General features: G+C 30.7%; 1 protein-coding gene across 2 annotated transcripts in view; it reads right to left on the reverse strand.

Annotated features, from left to right (window-relative positions):
• PMS1 (PMS1 homolog 1, mismatch repair system component) overlaps positions 1-18,696 on the reverse strand; it is a 109,223-nt gene that overhangs the window by 31,759 nt on the left and 58,768 nt on the right. For both annotated transcript variants that reach the window (XM_051986025.1, XM_051986024.1), the window contains exon 6: positions 7,173-7,289. In XM_051986025.1, the coding sequence (XP_051841985.1) occupies positions 7,173-7,289 (117 nt within the window). The remainder of the gene's footprint in view (positions 1-7,172; positions 7,290-18,696) is intronic.

An 18,696-nucleotide genomic window follows, 5' to 3' on the forward strand; every position in this document is an offset into this window, starting at 1 on the left:
AATCTTTAATGAAATAAAAGGGCTTCCAAGCATCTTGTAAATAAAAAACCTGAGGTAAGTAGGAAATCTGACATTTTATAAACACGGGACTGAGGAGAGTCATAGAAAAGTAAACATGGACATGCAGTCATAAAGTATCACTGTTAAATTGCTTACACTTATAAAGGAGAGTGTATATGTAGCCCCTCAGAACTATGTCATTAGAAGATGTCATAGAAGGAATTTAATTTCACAGAGTGGAAATGAATCTGTCATGTTTTTGATGTACTTAAAAGAAAAAGAATGTAAAGGATGAGGAAGAATATACTGAGAAAGGAAAGAAGGGAGAAAAAGTATGTCATATATGTGAAGAATGCAAGTAGAAGTGTATACAATAAGGAGGGAGGATGGGGGGAAGTGACACCTGCACCTAACTCTCATCTGAAATAGTCAAAAGAAGGTAAGAATATACATAAACATACCCCCCACATATGAATATAAAAATACATTTAAGTTGAAGGGGAAAAAATGGGAAAGGGATAAGGAGAAATAAGAGGGAATAAGAGAAAATGTAGATCAAGAAAGGAATTAGACAGAAGCAAAATAATCTTCTAGAGAAGAAAAGAAGAAAAAGCAGAAGAGAATAAAACGGGATACAGAAAAGGATAGAATGGATTAGAAACCAAAATTCAAACCAGAATCCAAAAATATACTGCTTATAAGAAACACAGTTGAAACTGAAAAATACATACAGAGTTAAAATAAGGAGCTGGAGCAGAATCTATTTTGCTTCAATTGAAGTGAAAAAAGGAAAGGGTTACAATCATAATCACTAAAAAAGCAACAGCAAAAATAGACCTAACTAAAAGAGATAAAAAGGGATATGAAATTTTGCTAAAAGGATCCATTGACATACTAAACATATATGTTCAAAATGGTACAGCATCTAAATTCTTAAAGGAAAGGTTAAAAAAAGAAATGAAAGTCCTAAATAGAATTTTTAAAAAGTAAGATATGATAGACCTCTGGAGAATACTGAATCATAATAGAAAAGGATGTGTCCAGAACCAAATATGTTGAATTCTATCCAGGGACCTCTCTTCTTCTGTGCTTGAAATCATCCACTCCAAAAGATTCAATTACCTTCTCCATGCAGATGATTCTCCCATTTATTTATCCAACTTTAAACTCTCTCCTAATCTCCAGTCATGTTTCCATATAGCTATTAAATCTCTAATTATATTTCTACTAATATCTTAAACTTAATGTGTCATCTTTCTACTCAAAGCCTCCATGCCTCCTAAATTCTTTATTAATTTTTAGGGTACCATCATATACCCAGTAACCCTGGCTTGATACCTAGGTGTCATCCATAACTCCTTACTGTTTCTTTATCTCCCTTATCTAATATCTTGTATTTGGCCACTTCTCTTCTTTGAGTACTACCACCCTCTGCAGGCCTTTAATATCAGGACTTCAGTAACCTGTTAATGAGTATCCCTGGTTCAAGTCTCTTCCCATTTTAGTCCATCCTCTATTTACCAAACTGATCTTCCTAAAGTATAGGTCTGACAAATTCTAGTGATTCCTGATTTCCTCCAGAATCTAATATAAAACCCGATTTGGCATTTAAAGCTCTTTATAACCAGATCCTTCTTTTCTGTTCCTGCACAAGTCTTCCAATATTGTACATTTTCACTGGCTATCTCCATGCCTGGAATTCACTCCCATATTATCTCTATTTCTTGGCTTCCTTCAAGTCTCGGCTAAAATTCCTGGTTTTCCTTAAAATATTAAGGAGTAAATAAGTACTTTCCTTTTGAGATTACCTCCAATTTATTGTCTTGTCTGAAGATTTTTTTTTAAACATGCTGTCACCCCATTAGGTTCTGAGCTCTTTGCCTGTAGCTTTGCTTGTATCATTGATGTTTATCATAGTGCCTGGCACATAACAGATGTTTAATAAATGCAAGTTGATGTGACTTGTTGGACAAAATTAAGGCAAGACATTGCTGAGATGAGATGTCTGGCAGTAAAGAGCTACTTCTGGATGAGCCCTGCTCTTGAGAGGGAATCACTCTTTATTTTTTTCCTTTCACCTTTACTACAGGGTAGCATGGAATAAATTTATTTATTCTCTTTCCTGTGATACTGGTCAAGAGAGAAAAGTCAGCTATGAAGTTTAGAGAAAATAACAATGGGATGTTGGGTTTCAAGATGTAGCAAAGAGGCCCCAGGACCCCAGATGAAAGATGAGACCAGCAGAGTGCTACTTCTACAAGGGGGAATTAAGTATAAAGACATCTTGAGCCGAAAGAATATTCAGGCTATACAGTAGTAGTGACATGAAATGTTTTGGTTACATAAATTCCCTACACATATAACTCACTCCCATTTCACTCTATGTGTGTACCCACTTTTCCAAATTTCTGTTTATGAGTATACCCTGGATTGATGTTGAGGAATATTTTGTAAATACTATTCTTAAAATATTCTAAAAATTCTATCACAACTTTGATCCAGGTATATCCTCATCCCTCATCCCCACTTTTTGGATTCTTTTTGTGTATTGTCTTATCTAATCAGATTATATGCTCCTTGAAGATAGGGTCTGCCTTTTTTTTTTTTGTATTTGTATCCCTAGTACTTAACACAGTACCCAGTATATAGGAGGTACTGAATAAATGTTTAATGATTGGCTGGTTTCATCTTAAAAAATGACTTTTCTTTCAGGTGTATCTTTTGGTTACTAAAAGTACATGCCAATTCATAAACTATAATTTTAAAAGTATGCACCCAAGTCATAATTCTTCTAAGATTGGACCTCTACCTACTATGCCATATTACTTATCAATGGAAAAATAACAATACTCAATGTATGTGAATCATCTACATCATTATATATCTAAATTCTTAAGGGAAAAACTAATCAATCTGTGGGGAGAATAAAATAAAAAACAGTAATCATCAGGGTCTGTTATATAAATAATCTTTTAAATCTAGACACAAAAAATAATTTAATATGTACAGTTTTAAAATAGGTATGAAGGACTTTGATGACTATTGAGTAGGACTTGTAAAGAGTATAATTATTTTTCAACTTTGAATGGCAACTTTTCAAAAAGTGAATGTGGTCTAGGCGCTCATATAAGGAACTCAATTAAATACTATAAAGCAGAAATATTAAACATATCCCTTACAGAGTAAAATGCAGTAATAATGAAAATTAACAGGGATATTTGAAGGAAGAATTCAGGCTTAAATGGAGACCAAACTATATAATTTTAATAACAAAGAAGTCAAAGAGTATATTACAAACACAATAAAAATTTTGTGACACCAAATCATATTAAGAAAATAAAGACTGATGTGATACAAAAAAAAATTCTTAGAGGAAAATGTATATGTCAAAACATATTAACAAAATGAAGAAAGAAGAGATCAATGAATTAAAAATAGAAATTAAAAACCTTAAGGAAATTACCCCTAAAAAAGAACCAAAAAAAAATTCTGAAAATCTAAGAAAAACATCCAAATCAAACATTTATATAATTTTTAAAATTTTCAATTTTTTTCAAAAAGATCAATTAAATGGTATGCTATTAGCTGATTTGTTTTTTTTTTTTTTTTTAAGGAAAAGAAAATCATGAGATAAGGAAAAAATTGCAAAAAGAAATTCACAATAAAAACAAAATAAAAAATTATCATAAATTTCTGTATTCAATTATATGTCAATAAAATTGAAAACAAACAAAATGGATGAATAATGTTTATAGAACAATAAAACACATAGATCAACAAGAACATGGGAACCTAAATGCCTAATTGTCAGAAACCGAACAAGTGGTAACCAAAAAATTTCTGGGCCCAAATGGGCTTTCAAACTAATTCTATTAATCATTTACAGAATAACTAACACATTGTTTCTAAAAGTAGATCTAGGAGTACCCTTATCATATGAGAAAAATATGATCCAAATACCCCACCAAATTAGGGACAGAAAAGTCAAAGAAAAATAAGATATCCCTAAACTCAAATTTTTATAGAGGCAATATGTTAAAAGGTTAAATAATGGATTTGAAATTAGAAAGACCTGAATTGAAACGATACTTCCCAAATTTACTAATTGGATGATATAAACAAGTCACCTGATCTCTGAGTGTCACTTTTCTCATCTGTAAAGTGGGAATAATAATAATGATGATGATGATGATAACTGCACCACCTAGTTCACAAGAATGTAATGGGAATAAAATCAGATAATATATATAAAGCAGTTGACAAGCTTTAGTGTTATATAAATGGTCAGTAAACAGAAATGCATACAAATAAATAAACTATAGAATATTAGTTAGAAAAATGATGAAGATCAAAATAAAGATACAGGCAAAATGCTATAAGAAATACAAGTGAAATAACTTTTAGCTGGGATGGGAGGTGAAAAGAGTAAAGAAAAGATATTACAGAAAGCTTCACAGAGGAAAAAGAGCAGAAATTCAGCAAAAGAGACCAAGAGGAAGTGGTTGGAGGTAGGATGAGAACTGGAAGAAAAGAATGTCATCAAAGGAAAGGGAAGAAATATTTTTTCTTGATTTAAAAAAAAGATTAACAACAAAAGGGGGAGCACTTACCAAGTAAAATGGAAAAAATATTGTCAAACTAAGAATCTACAACTTAGCTTGCTTTGAAAAAGTGTGTATAAATGCACATACAAGGTATGTATGTATGTAAATACAAAGTAATATAAAAGAAAAAAGTACAACAAATTTAACTTAGTACTTTCAAAGCTATACTTACTGTGTATTTCTTTCTGTATTTCCTTTTGTTCTCTTCTGAACAAAATCTTTTAAATATTTCAATGACTATTTTGGAGGTAACACTATTATAAGCCCCCCACTCTACCTCCTTCATTCAATTACAAAAAATGAAAAACCAAATCTTATAAAAAACACAGTCAACCTGCCTACTGACTGTGTCTGAAAATGTGTGTCTTTTTAAAACCTTGAATATGTCAGCTCTACAGATATTGGAAGCTTGCATCATTGTTAGACCTCTGATATTGTGGCTAGTCACTACACTAATCAGAGTTCTCAAAACTTTCAAAATTATTCTTTTTTATAATTTTCTTATGTAAAATGCTCTTCTGGATAAAATGTTCTTCTGGATTGGGAGCAGAGAATATTAAGAAGAAGGTGGTCAATAGTGTCAAATGATGCAGAAAGATCATGGAAGATGAGAACTGGAAAAAGGCCATTCATTCAGTGGATCTGGCAATTTAGGTCATTTGTGACCCAGAGGTTGAAAAGTACATGGTTAGTAAAGAAAAAAGAGGTAGAGATTATAGACCATTCTTTCTGCAAATGAAAAGATTAGAAAACAGTTTGAAGGGTTTGGGGAAATTTCTTGAGAACAGAGAAGATCCAAGTATGTTTATAAGCAAAAGAGGAGAAAGAAAAAAGGAGAAGAAAGAGGGAGGGAAAGAGAGACAAAAGTAAAAGAAATTATGAGGTAGAGGATGTAAAGAGAAAATGGTCAAGAAAGCAAGATATTAGAAAAGATTTGAACAGAGGGAATTATATGCGAAAGTGTAGCATATTTGATTCTTGGAAAACTGAAAGAGATGTGCATTCTTCAATAGAATAATTAAGTTTTTCAAATCTGGCTAAAAAACAACTTTCATATACTAAATCCCACCTTCCATTATTTTCACAATATGTTGGTAACACATTTCCTTGTAAGAAAATTGTCCTAAATATTTAATAAAATATACTTATAAAATATATTTCTGTCTTATGGAAGAGATAAGGTTCTCAAAAATTATACTAGAACAATAGAAGGTCAGCCAGGATATAGTAAGTCAGAAAATATCTGAATACACGATTAGTATATATAAGCAATGTATGCAGATATATCACATAGAAGTCAAAGTTATAAAGAAAAAGTTCACATACACCAAAACATTCACTGAACAGCCAGAAAATCAACTATAAGGCATTTTTTTCAGGGAAACCAAAAACAGAAAGAAAGAAAATTCATAGCAACATGTTTCTGTAATGGAAAAAAATTCAAAGAAAACAAGTACATAAACATAAACTGGAAAATGGCTAAACAAATTGTGTTTATATGTATGGAATGGGATTTCAGAATGCCATTTTAAAAAAAAAAGGTAACTATGAGGGATTCTTAGAAACATATAAGAAGACTTATATGAATTTATATAGAATAAAGCAAGTAAAAGCACACTAAGAGAATATACATGATTTTAATATCAATGATCTAACAAAAAAGGGTGCTATATTCTTTATTAGAAGGGAGGACTCTGGACTATGAGAGAAGACGTGTCACTAAATGACTATAATGTAAAAAATGAAGATATCAAAACTTTTTTTAATGGGAAAGAAGAAAGTACTGAGAATCAGAGTTTTCAGACCATTTACAAGAAATGACATCATAGATGACACTCTTAATGTACATATCTATCCAATGTTCTAATTACTACAGTACTGCAGAAACTTAACATAATGGCACTCATGCTAAAAAATGTAACCAGTAATGACATATGTGACTGGAAATTAAAGTGGAATGGTTGTTTATTGAGAATGAAAGAGAATAAATAGAGAATCTAAGTGCTATATTGATACTACCTAACATCCAGAGGAAAATCTCTTTATGGACAAAATACACAAAATTAAGAGCAAAATACAACCAAACAATGACAACAGACTATTTTTTATAGAAATTTTAACAGTGAAAACCAAGAGACAGCAGAATGACTTGAATAGGATAATAGAATAAATATGATTTTTTTTTTTAATGTGAAAGAAAATAATTGATGGAATGAAATCTCTAAGGAAACCGTGATCTTGTTCCATTCACAAGTGAATGGAGTATCCTTAACAATAAAAGTCCCTTCATTATACTTAAATTCTGTAAATATATTAAAAATACTAAACAACAGATATGAATAAAGTACTTCATAGATACAAAATGTTTTATATACAACATATTTTACTTCACCATAAATGGGAATAATACCAGGCTTACTCTCTCTCTCTCTGTCTGCTTAGTTACATTGGGCATTATTTATGATTTTTAAAAATTTGATATTTCATTATATTATGTTTTGTATAAATAGTAGAGGTGGTATAAAAAAGAATTGAAGTACATTTAAAATTCCATCATCATTTCAATACCTGAGATACTTCAGAGTGATGCTGAAAGGCCTCCATATTACTCATCATGCTAGTTCCCAGGACTGCCATCAAAGCTGTTTTGTGATCTGAAACTCTGTTTTTCTGCCAAATGATTACCTGAAACAAAATGGCAGGGTCAAATCTTGTAACATTGAATTTAGATTTATAAAGCTCAACATAGCTATAATAAATCTATCACATTATAGACTCATATGAAAAATATTGTTATATTAAAATTCCATCCTCAAATAATGCTTTCAACATCACCTAGAAGCTACAGTAATTCAATTCAGATCATCTTTTAAGAATTGGCTCCAAATAAAGTATCATTTTACTGAAGATGACTAGGAAACATGCACTGTAACATTTCTATAAACAGATTAAGTGATATAAAAAGCAGATTGTTTTCAGCTAATTAAAGTTCAGTTTCATTCAAGGCAGTAATAGAATCAATGATAGATATGGATAATAGCTTATAGGGAAAAGTGTTGCAAGTTTTATTCTTTGATGCCAACTATGTGGAGAAGTACATTAATAATGACAGACCTAATCATCTATCAATTTATATATATTTAAAAATCTGACTTTTAAAACTGTATTTTAATAGAGACATTGATAAATTGGTGGAACAAACTGGACTAACTATTCTGGAGAACAATTTAGAATTATGTTCAAATGTTAAGGACCATGCCTAGGTGAAGGCTCAGGTCAGTTCTTCAAAAAGCCTTCACAGCTGTGAATCATAATATCTGAAGGAGTTGCAAAGCAGCCTTTGCTGACTGAAACAGGTGTTGTTTGTGGACTGGGAATGAGATAAATTGGAGGCAGAGGAAAGAGGAGAGAAGTCAGAGATTAACAACTGCCTCTCAGTCTCCTTATATCACCATCATCCTCTCACATGAAGAAATCCATTCTACAGGTCTCAGTTAGACCTTCAGCAGCCACTAGCAGATGGTTCCCTTATCACAACAATCAAAGAATTATAAAACTGTGAATAGATTTTTTGACTCAGCAAAACCCATTATTACATCTGTAGTACTCATCATTAGTATGGTCCCAAGTATGATAACTATTTTTAACCTTGGAAACCCAAAAGATCCATCAAATCATAGAAGAACTTTGGGTTGTAAAAGGAAAACTGCCCACTGACTAAATCACATGGTTATAGAATATTTTTGGTAGGGAAAATGGTTTGTTCATTGAGTATAATGACATTACAAATTCAAGACAAATCACAGACAAAAAATTTAACTCCCATATCTATCACTAGTTTCATCAAATGAGATTCATGCTAGCAAAGTTAACATTCTCTGTCCTTTGAAGTTTTATTTATGTTTGGACTATATATGATTTTGGATTTCTTCAGAAGGCTCTGTCAGTGATTAAATTAAAAGAGAAAACGCTCAGAATCTTTTCAAACACCAAAGGAAAAGAGAATTCTAAGTGGAGAAGCTATTCAAATTTCATTTTCTTTCCTAGTGGCTTATGGTCTCCTATTCCTCCTTTGCCACTTTGGAAATTACCCTGACTTCAAAAGCTCCTTTGGCTCCTCCCACAAAAATCCTCACACTTTCTTCTATTACCTCTTCTTTTTACTAAATCTTTTTCAATGATCCCCACAACCTATAAAGCCCCATTTCATTTTACATTGAGTTTTTTTTTTTCCCCATTGATTTCTTTAGCATGGATCCATGATACCTTAGCAAATTTAGCATCTTCTTTTACCTTGGGAGTTCATAATACCAAACCTGTTAGATGAGCCAGTTTGATTATCCTTGTAGTAAAAGAGCCACAAAATAATTCTTTTATCATTTCTTCCATGGCATCATCTAAATCTTTGAAAAAGTTTTAAATAACTAGCTTTATGTTTTACTTGTTTTCTGTCTTTTTTTTTTTTTTTTTTTTTTAAATTCCAATCTTACTGGTCTACTCTCTATTTTGCTGCCAAAAGAAAAAAAACCCTAAATTTCTTTTGTGAGATCATCAGGGGAAAATTCTATGAATGCATATCCTTTAGGTAAGTTTTAGTTGTTTGGGGGCATGCTGACAGACATCTTTTCACGTATAATTCCTCAGAATACGTCTATTAAAAATTCAGCACATTATAAGTGTTTTAGAAATGTTTAACTTCTTCTCTTTCTTCAGTGGCACTTCAAGTATGAGGATAATGCCTTTTTTTGAATTTTCTTGCTCTTGACTCTTTTCTCTTCTGTAATTCCTATTGATGACCTGACTACCAAGATCTGTTCCTTGTTTCTCTTCCAAGGTCCTGTTCACATCTGCTTTTGCTTTAAAGTCAATTTTGGTGATTCCTTTTGAGGGCCTATCTTTGATTCTAACTAATCTAATTTCAAAAGCATTTTCAAACATTTCCTTTAGTTCTTGTTAATTATATTCATGAGGCAAGTTTTTGACCAAGATGGTTTTTTGCATTTCAAAATTTTTCATTTTACTTTGATTTTTCAGTTTAATATCAGTAAAAAACTTTAGAGTTATTGAATTCCAGAATTTTTTCCAAATCTTTAGCAAATTCAAATTCCAAACAGCCAAACTTCTGTACAAACCAACTTAGATATTTACATTTGTAAGATCATTTATTTGCAAAGAAGGTATTATTACTAGTTTTTATTTCAGAAGAGCTTTTATAGAAGTTCAGATTTCTAGTAATGAGATTAAAAAGTGTAGATGGTTTAACTTTTAATTTCTGTTTCTTGGTATTAGGGACAATTTGTTCATTTCTTTTTTCATCTTTCCAGTTTGATTCTTAAGGAGACATTCTCTTTTAGCCAGGTAACATTTTTTGTTTCTTAAAAAAAAAAAAAAATTCCCAAATTATTGTATTGAAATTTAGGTAAGTGACCAATTAAGATGAGAATGAGTTTTTAAGTATACAAGTAATCTATTTATCATACTCATTATCTGAATTAAATGAATCACCAGGATAATTAGTCCAAATGGATAGAGGAGGACCTTTCCTTCTTTCATTTCACTTCTGCATAGGTATCTCTATGAAGATGAAGATGTTCACTTGGTTCAAGAGGAAGACCTTTTTTAACAAAGGGTTAGGCTTTGGTCAAAGGAATAAGAAACACTGCACTCACCCAACAGAATAAAAATTCTGCTTTCTTGGAATGTTATTCTTTTAAAAGACAAAAGGTTTATGAGCTTATAAAAAAAAATTACCTCTATAAAAGAAAGCAGTTTCAAAGGTTTCTTTAGCTGATATTAGTCAAGTTACATCAGACTTCTGAAATGGCTCTATTTAAAATGGTGCCACTACTAACTAAAAATGGCATAAAAGGGTTCCAAGGCTGCAAATGAAATTTCAGATGAGGAATAATGTGCTTGCCACATTATAATGATTTCTCATATAACAATACATTCATACCAAAGAACACCTGGTAAAACAAACAAAAAAAATTATAGGCATATAATATTTGTGGCACCATAGGCATTGGCAATTTATTTAATTTTCATGGGAAATCTATCCTTTTAAAATAAGAAATAGAGATACTATATCGGCAATAATTTATTATAATGCTCTCAAGAATAACTAATAGCATAAAAATATTAGAAATAGAGTAGCATTGGTCATTTTGGGTAATTACTGCATTTACACTTTCTAAAAAATCAGTCTACCCTTTCCATAGATAATAAAACAAAATCAACATTTTTCATCATTTTTTTCTATAATATTCATGATTAGAATATTCCAAGTGATCACTTTTGCACTAGAATTTAGCCATAAAGTATAGTTTAACTAAGCTAATTCCAACTAGCATTTCCTCTAATATATGCGCTTCAGTGCTGAATTTTAAAATAAAGGAATAAAATAACTCTACCAAAACAAATGAATACTTAACAATTTTTTTCCAATCAGTATAATGCTTATGACACAACTAATATAACCATCACAGTTTATTTTTGTTTATGTTAGTGTGATGCCCCAGGTACAGATATAAATCTTAGCTGCTGATTAATGCAAGGATGTTATTACACTGCCTGATCTGCTGAATAGCTAGTATACATAACTGTAAAAAGATCACTCAGTAAATGGGTTTTGGAAAAGCTATGAAACATGAGAACTATTAAACACAGACTTTAAAAAGTAGACACAGCTAGCAATTTGGGGGTATTATTCCACACTGGCAAATTATTGCATCAGATTAGGTCAGTAGAGTTTCCTGATATTATTTATATTTCAATTTGTAACAAATATTGAATATATCTGACAACTAGTTAACACTTATTCTATTATTCAGGTAATTTAACTTTTGAGATTGGATACATTACTAAATAACAAAATTTGATACTTAACAATTAGATACCAAGGAGGAATTGAATTTAATTATCTTCAGGAAATATAAATGATTTAAGAGAAATAAAGGGGATCATCAGCATAAGAGAAACAATCTTGCTTCCAAAATCAAGTTTATACATAGTTGGTTTCTTGCAATTTTTCACATCTATATATTTTTTGTATTTTGGTAGCAGGCTGAACTTGGGCTATAAATACTGCAACACATACCCCCATATGTTTTCTATCTAGGTCAAACAAACTTGGAGCATCTGGATGTGCCAAGTAAGAATCTGACTCTAGTCAGTATGATGACAGTGCAAAAACAACCCAATCAAAAATATATTATTACATGCAGACCATCTTAGGTTTGATTAGAGTTAGCCAAATATATCTTCTCTCCATTCCTTATTTCATTGACAGACACTACAAAAAAATAGAGTGGTCATGTAGCCATAACCAGTATTTAATACTTAGATCATATATATGTAAATTCTGATTTATGTCTGAATATCAAAACTGAAATCTATGATAAATGGGGAGAGGGACTCCAAACACTTGCTAATGCAAATTTAATCAGAAAATGCCATATTAAGCTTACCCAAGTGATACTGACTCATCAGCACAATATGCTTATTTGTCTATAATTCATCCAAAACTGTAAATTTCTGTTTCCTACACTCTTTGAATTTGCAGTTTGCTGATTTTGGGGACCTAGTGAAATGAATATAGCTTATCTCAATTATCTATTCTCCAATTACTATTTGCCACCTAATGATAATAATTTCTTGTTCAAAAAATGAAAAGTATGCAAGATCAGTCAAAATCATCATTTTTCTGTACAAGACATAAATACATAATATTCTACGTAATGTATTGTGATATACAATATATATAAATTATATACTATAGACATATTATTGAACATCAACTTTTACATATGCTGTTTTACATATACTAACATATTAAATACCATAACAATTTAATGACTGTAGCAACTTATTAAAGACCTCTCTTTATAAGGGATGTACATAATAAAAGTATTTATGTCTCAAGTTTTTGCATTACAGATAACACAATGTATCCATTGATATCAATACAACTGTCATTACTAAAATAAAAAATGTTTTATTACTTTTACAATGTTATAAATAATGACAAACATTTTAGAAATCTAGATTTCAAAAATGTTTGCACAATACATATATTTTATTTAAATCCTAGAGCAGTGGTTCTCAAACTTTTGTTCTCAGTATCTTCATGTTGTTAAAAAAAACTATTGAGGATCTGTTCAAAGAGTTTTTGTTATATTTATAGCTATTTACTATATTAGAAATAAAAAATAATTTTGAATTTGTAGACCCTCTGAAAGGGTTTCAGAGATCCCAACAATTCTTTGGACTACACTTTGAGGACCACTGCCCTAGAGGATTCATTTTTCATTATTTACATAATCTATTCTTAAATATTTTTGGGAAAGGAAGCATCTTTATCTTAGATGGTATTTGTTACCTCACTGGATTATATAATTTCTCTTCTTGGAATAATCTGAGAATAGATTATACTTGCATTCACTATATGTAATCTCCCTTCTGGAATAATTTGAGAATATAGACTGTACCTGAACACACTATATCAACAGATAAGATAGTTGAATAAATGAATAGAGAGGTAATTAAGTGATAAAAATTACATTAAAAAACTGTATTTGAGTGGAAAAACGATTGAAGAAAAGGAAATCAATTTCTAGAACTCTTTTGCTCTAAGTCACTGTGAAATTAAAGTAGCTAAGGATGATATAGGAAAATTAATTTGCTAAAAATATTCACTTTTGAGTTCTCACTTTCTAAATAAAGCTTTCCATACAATACTGTTTATTGGTAGGGTTTTTGCTATTCTAAGTTAAAAAAAAAAAAAAAAGAAAAGATGTCACACTTTTTTTTCAAATTTATTTTCTTGAGGGATTTTTTTTGGGGGCAAAGAGAATTATATTTTCACAACATGACTTTTATGGAAATATTTTGAATAACTTGACACTTCTCAATGGGTTTGGGAGAAGAGAGGAAAGGAGAAAATCTGGAGCTCAAAGTTTAAAAAACAAACAAACATTAAAATCGTTAATATACACCTGAAAACAGGTATACCAGGTGAAAAGTGCAAAAGTGCATAAAGGGAACAATATGTAAGAAAGCACCTGAAAGAAAAGACTGAAGTTGTAGTAGTAGCTGTACCTAACAATAAACTTGCTTGTATAAAATGGAGAGAGGAGGCACTATACATTTGCTAATTAAAAAAAATAATCCTATTGTTGCTTCACACTCTTACTATATAAACATGCAAGTTGAGATTTTTAGGTCACCTGCACCAATCTAGACAACATATTACTTAAATTTAAAACATCCTTTCCCTATTTATAAAAACAGCAGGCGGAAAGAAAGTTTATCCTGACAACCCAGTACTGTCATTCAAGAATTGCTCAACAGAATTTTATCAGTACTACAGCTACTGCTTAGAATAACTGATACATATTTTAGGATCAGGAGACCATTTGAAAAACATCTTATATATGAGTAGATTAAATCTGTGCCTTCTAAACATGATAACCATCCTTTAAAGTAGCTTTTAAAATATATGTGTTATATATATATATATATATATATATATATATATATATATATATATATATATATAGCCAAATTTCATCTCCATATATTTTTTCCATCTTGATGCCAACACCTCTTTTTCTCCAAGTGCTGAAAACATGAATCCCTATTTCTTTTTTTGTATTTTGCTTTATTTCCTATTTGCTCCCTCACACATAATCAATTTTCAAATCACACTATTCTTACTATTAAAATAATTTTTGAATCTGGTTCCTTCCTCTTCATCTTAACTGTTATCCTGCTTAATCAATTATTAGTTTTATAATCTGCTTTTTTTTTTTTTTGGACTATCTACTGTGCCTCCAACAATTCACCTTAAATCTAGCCATCTAATTCATTTTTTGAAAATGTTACTTTTTATTGCCTCACCAAGATCCTTAAAACTTCAGAAATTCATCAGTTATTTTCAAGATCAAGACTAAACCTGTGATCTTAAGCTTCAAAATCCTCCATTAATTGGTAACCACCTTTAAGTGTGGTTCCTTCTTTTGCTACTTCTAAGACTTTAATAGGTCATCATATCTCAGTAAGAGACAAAGCTAGCTTCATTCTGTATAATTACTGGCTCAAATAAATTCTATAATGAAGAAAAAAATCAAACAATTTGACACAGACTTTAAAAAAACAAAACACAACATCATTTTGCCAAGTCAAATTTTTTTCTGGCAAAGCATTTCAATAGAAAAAACACAATCAAACAAGAAGTATTTATTAACAAGATTATTATGTGGACACTGCAAGCTCTAGGGATATAAGCTCTATATAGAGTAAATGATGTCAAAATTAATTACAAATTGTTGTAGATAATATACCTGTGGGTATAATAGACAGTTTGAATATTATTTCTCTAGGTATCCATGCTCAAAGCCCTTGAATTTCCTTTCCAGAATCCTGCCATCCTCAATCCCCTAAAAAACACCAGTAATTTTTATTGATTCTTTGCAAAGCCAATTCTATTATAGTTCTCCTGTGCCTTTTAGTACTATTTCCTCTACCTTTATTCAAAACCTTATCCCCTCAGATCTAGACTGTTGTTATCTTCTGACTGGTTTTATCCCCTTAGATCTAGACTGTTGTTATCTTCTGACTGGTTTTTCTACCATCTTCTGTATACTCCTATTAGCTTAATCTTCCTAAAACACACTCTATGATGATGCAATTTGGTTCTTCACAAACCTTTAAAGATTCCTCGGTGCCTACAGACAATAGTTCAATCTCTAGGCTAGCATTCAGGATCCACCATGATATAGACTCCTTCTGCCTAATTTCTTCACTACTTTCATCATAAACCTCCTGTTTCAATCTCCCAGTCAACTGGGCCCTTGAACATTCTTTATATTCTCCTGACTTGATAAAAAATTAGAAAGTAGAAAGATAGAAAGTAGAAAGTCTTATCAAGCCTCTTTTTGCTCACAATTCCCTCACTTTTTGTTCTCTTCTCTCTACTTTTCCAAATCTTATCCTTCCTTTAAAATACAAAAAAAATTTTGCATCCTTCACAAAGTCTTCCCCCACCATCTCTGTTTGAAATGACACTGTCTTCTGAAATACTAGATCATATACTGTCTGAGCAACTGGTTTGTCAATTAGTCTTCTAATACCTTGTGATTATTTTGTTATTAATGTAGTGAAAATATCTTGTTCTTTAACTTTGCACATGTTTTATGTTTTTCTTCACCCAGTAGATTGTAAACTCCTTGAATGTAGGGACTGAATCTAATGCTTTTTATCTTCAATACTTTTGATGTGTCTTTTAGCTCTCTTATGCCAAAACACCTCCCATATTTCCTAATTAGATTTTATATTTAGATTTCTATGAAAGTTAGTAAAGTCTGAAATTCTTAAGTTATAAAAGGGATTGATATACTTAACATTTAAATTACGAGTCCACTTCAATAATTTCATAATTATATAATTTGAAAGTTTGAAGGTAATTTAATAGCCTTTTCATTTTGCAAAAAAAAAAATGAGGCCTATACAGATTGAAAGTGACTGATCAAGGTCACATAGTTTGTGTACAAAAAAGTTGAAAACTTGGATTAAAGACTGCTTTTACTTGTCTCTGTTGCTTTCAATTGACCTGTGTTAAAGGGAATGAAATTTCAGTTTTGATACTAAATGAATAATAACAATACTAATAGTAGACTGACATTTTTTTAGTGTTTTAAAATTTCCAAAGGACCATAAATATATATTATCTCATTTGAGCATTACAACCACTTTATGACCATAGGTATAACAGGTATATCCCTATTTTACAGAGAAGGAAACTGAGGCTCAGAGAGATTTAGTGACTTAGTTAAGAGTCAAAGGTGGGATAAGAAAGTAATTTTTCCTGATTACAAGTCCTGACTTAATCTATTATGCCAGCTATTATGACAGGATGCTTTTCTTGAAAAAGTTTACTAAGAATAAGTCCCTTTACTGGTGTAGTATGATTCTTCATGATGGATTGAGATGTTTGTATTATGATTATAAACCAGGAGATAGAAGCACTGCTTTTATTGAGTGGTTTTCAAAATATGGTATATAGGAGGCAGCTAGATGGTACAGTAGATAGAGTGCCAGCCCTGAGTTCAAATCTGGCCTCAGACACTTAACACTTCCTAGCTGTGTAACCCTGGGCAATCACTTAATCCCAAATGCCTCAGTAAAACAAACAAAAAAACACAAAAAATAACATATGTAAAGGAGCTGAGATTGTTATCAGTTTAATATTATCAGATGTTTAATGGCTCACTTGTTCAAAGAGGAGAAGATACCTGAACAACAAAAATGTAAATAATGAGAATTTCTTCTAAAAATAAACCAAATAAAAGACTGCCAAAAGGATAAAATATCAAAAGAAGACTTTATAACTAACATGCAGCACAAAATAATGAGGATAACAATAGCTGACACTAATATATATAAGACTTTACAACTTACAAAGCACTTCACAAAAACATTTCAACTGAGTATTGCAACAGTCTGTTGATGTAGATAAAGTGTTATTTACTACATTTTATAAAAGAGGAAACTGAGGCTCAGAGAGGTTAAGTGACTTGACACAAGGTCACAAAAGGGAAACAATTCCTCTGATTCCAATTCTCTCACTATAATACATTGTACTTTCAGATTCAAACCCTATTCCAGGAGAAGTATGAGAGAAAACAGCTCAGCTCTGCTTTAGTTGGTGTTTTACTTCTTCTAATGATGCAGTTAAATGTGTTGCATCAACTTATATCTCTAAATTTTTCAACACCACCAAATACATATATGAAAAGTAAAAGAAATTATTAAAAGAAATTGGAAAAAAAATTTTAACTTTAAAATAATCATTATTAAAGATGGAGGAAAAGAAGAGGAGGACATAGGGCAGTGCCTTGTATATAGCAGGTACTTAATAAATGTCTGCTGCACTGAAATGTATGACCTACAATCATCCAAGAAAGTTTTAAATGGTCTAAAATTTATGCACACAACAAAGGATATCACTCTCTTTTGTAATATTTTAGAGGTTCCCAGAAGAATGATTCCAAATCAAGATCTCAAAGCATTCCACTGTATACTTAAATAACAAGAAATAAAATCAAATTCATTGTAAAACATACACACACACACACACACACACACACCCCTTCAAAAAAGAAATGAAAGAGTTATCACAAAACCAAAAAAGAAAGGATATAGCATTTTGAAAAGGTTAAGGGTTATTATTTAAAATTTTTCAAAATTCACCTCTCCTCAAAATATAGCTTACAATTTTTTAAAAAGTAATTCTTCGGGAAAATTTTTCATGGCATATGAAATGTTTAAAATGCTGAACTAGGTTTGGCTATAACTGAGAAACATGAGAAATAACTAATTCTTAGAAATAGCCATCTTTACAGAGTAAAAGTATATATAGCAGGATCCTACAGGTGGTTTAATCATAATATCTAAAGCTAAAATCACTCGCACTGATTAATTAGCAGTAGTTAACTACGGAACAGCTTTAACACTTCTCTAAATAATGTCTACTTTAAATAAACTTACTGAATCCACTTGAAAATAATTTCCCTTTGGCTGTCTCATTATTCAATATGCTTTCAAGGAACATGGTGATGAAAGAAGAAAAATACCTCTTTCTAACATAACCATACTGGCAAGAGGATCAACATTATCAGTATTCAAAGAATGTCTTGGCAGGATAAACCTTCATAAAAAGAAGGAACACTATCTAATCCAAGTCGTCAAAATAGCAATAGTACTTCTCATATTATGTGGAGTATAAATGTTTATTACCAGTGCAGGAAAAAAAAAAGTTGAAAATAATAGAAAGACATGAATACTGTCATTTAAAAAATTCTAATTTAGAAAAAATTCTTTAGACAAATTCTTTTAAGAATGTTAAAATTCCATTTTTTTAAAGTAGGAAAAGATTAAAAATAGCAAGCTATTTTTGATTTAATATTCATATTTAATTCAAATATTGATTCTTATTTTGAAGATGATATCAAAAGTAGCCCTCCCTTAGGGAAAAAAAAAAAAAGCGTGAGGATAGATAGCTTTTATGAGTTGTGTATATTTCTTCCTCAAATTA

The sequence above is a fragment of the Antechinus flavipes genome, chromosome 3 (genome assembly GCF_016432865.1).
Source record: "Antechinus flavipes isolate AdamAnt ecotype Samford, QLD, Australia chromosome 3, AdamAnt_v2, whole genome shotgun sequence".
Lineage (NCBI taxonomy): Eukaryota > Metazoa > Chordata > Mammalia > Dasyuromorphia > Dasyuridae > Antechinus > Antechinus flavipes.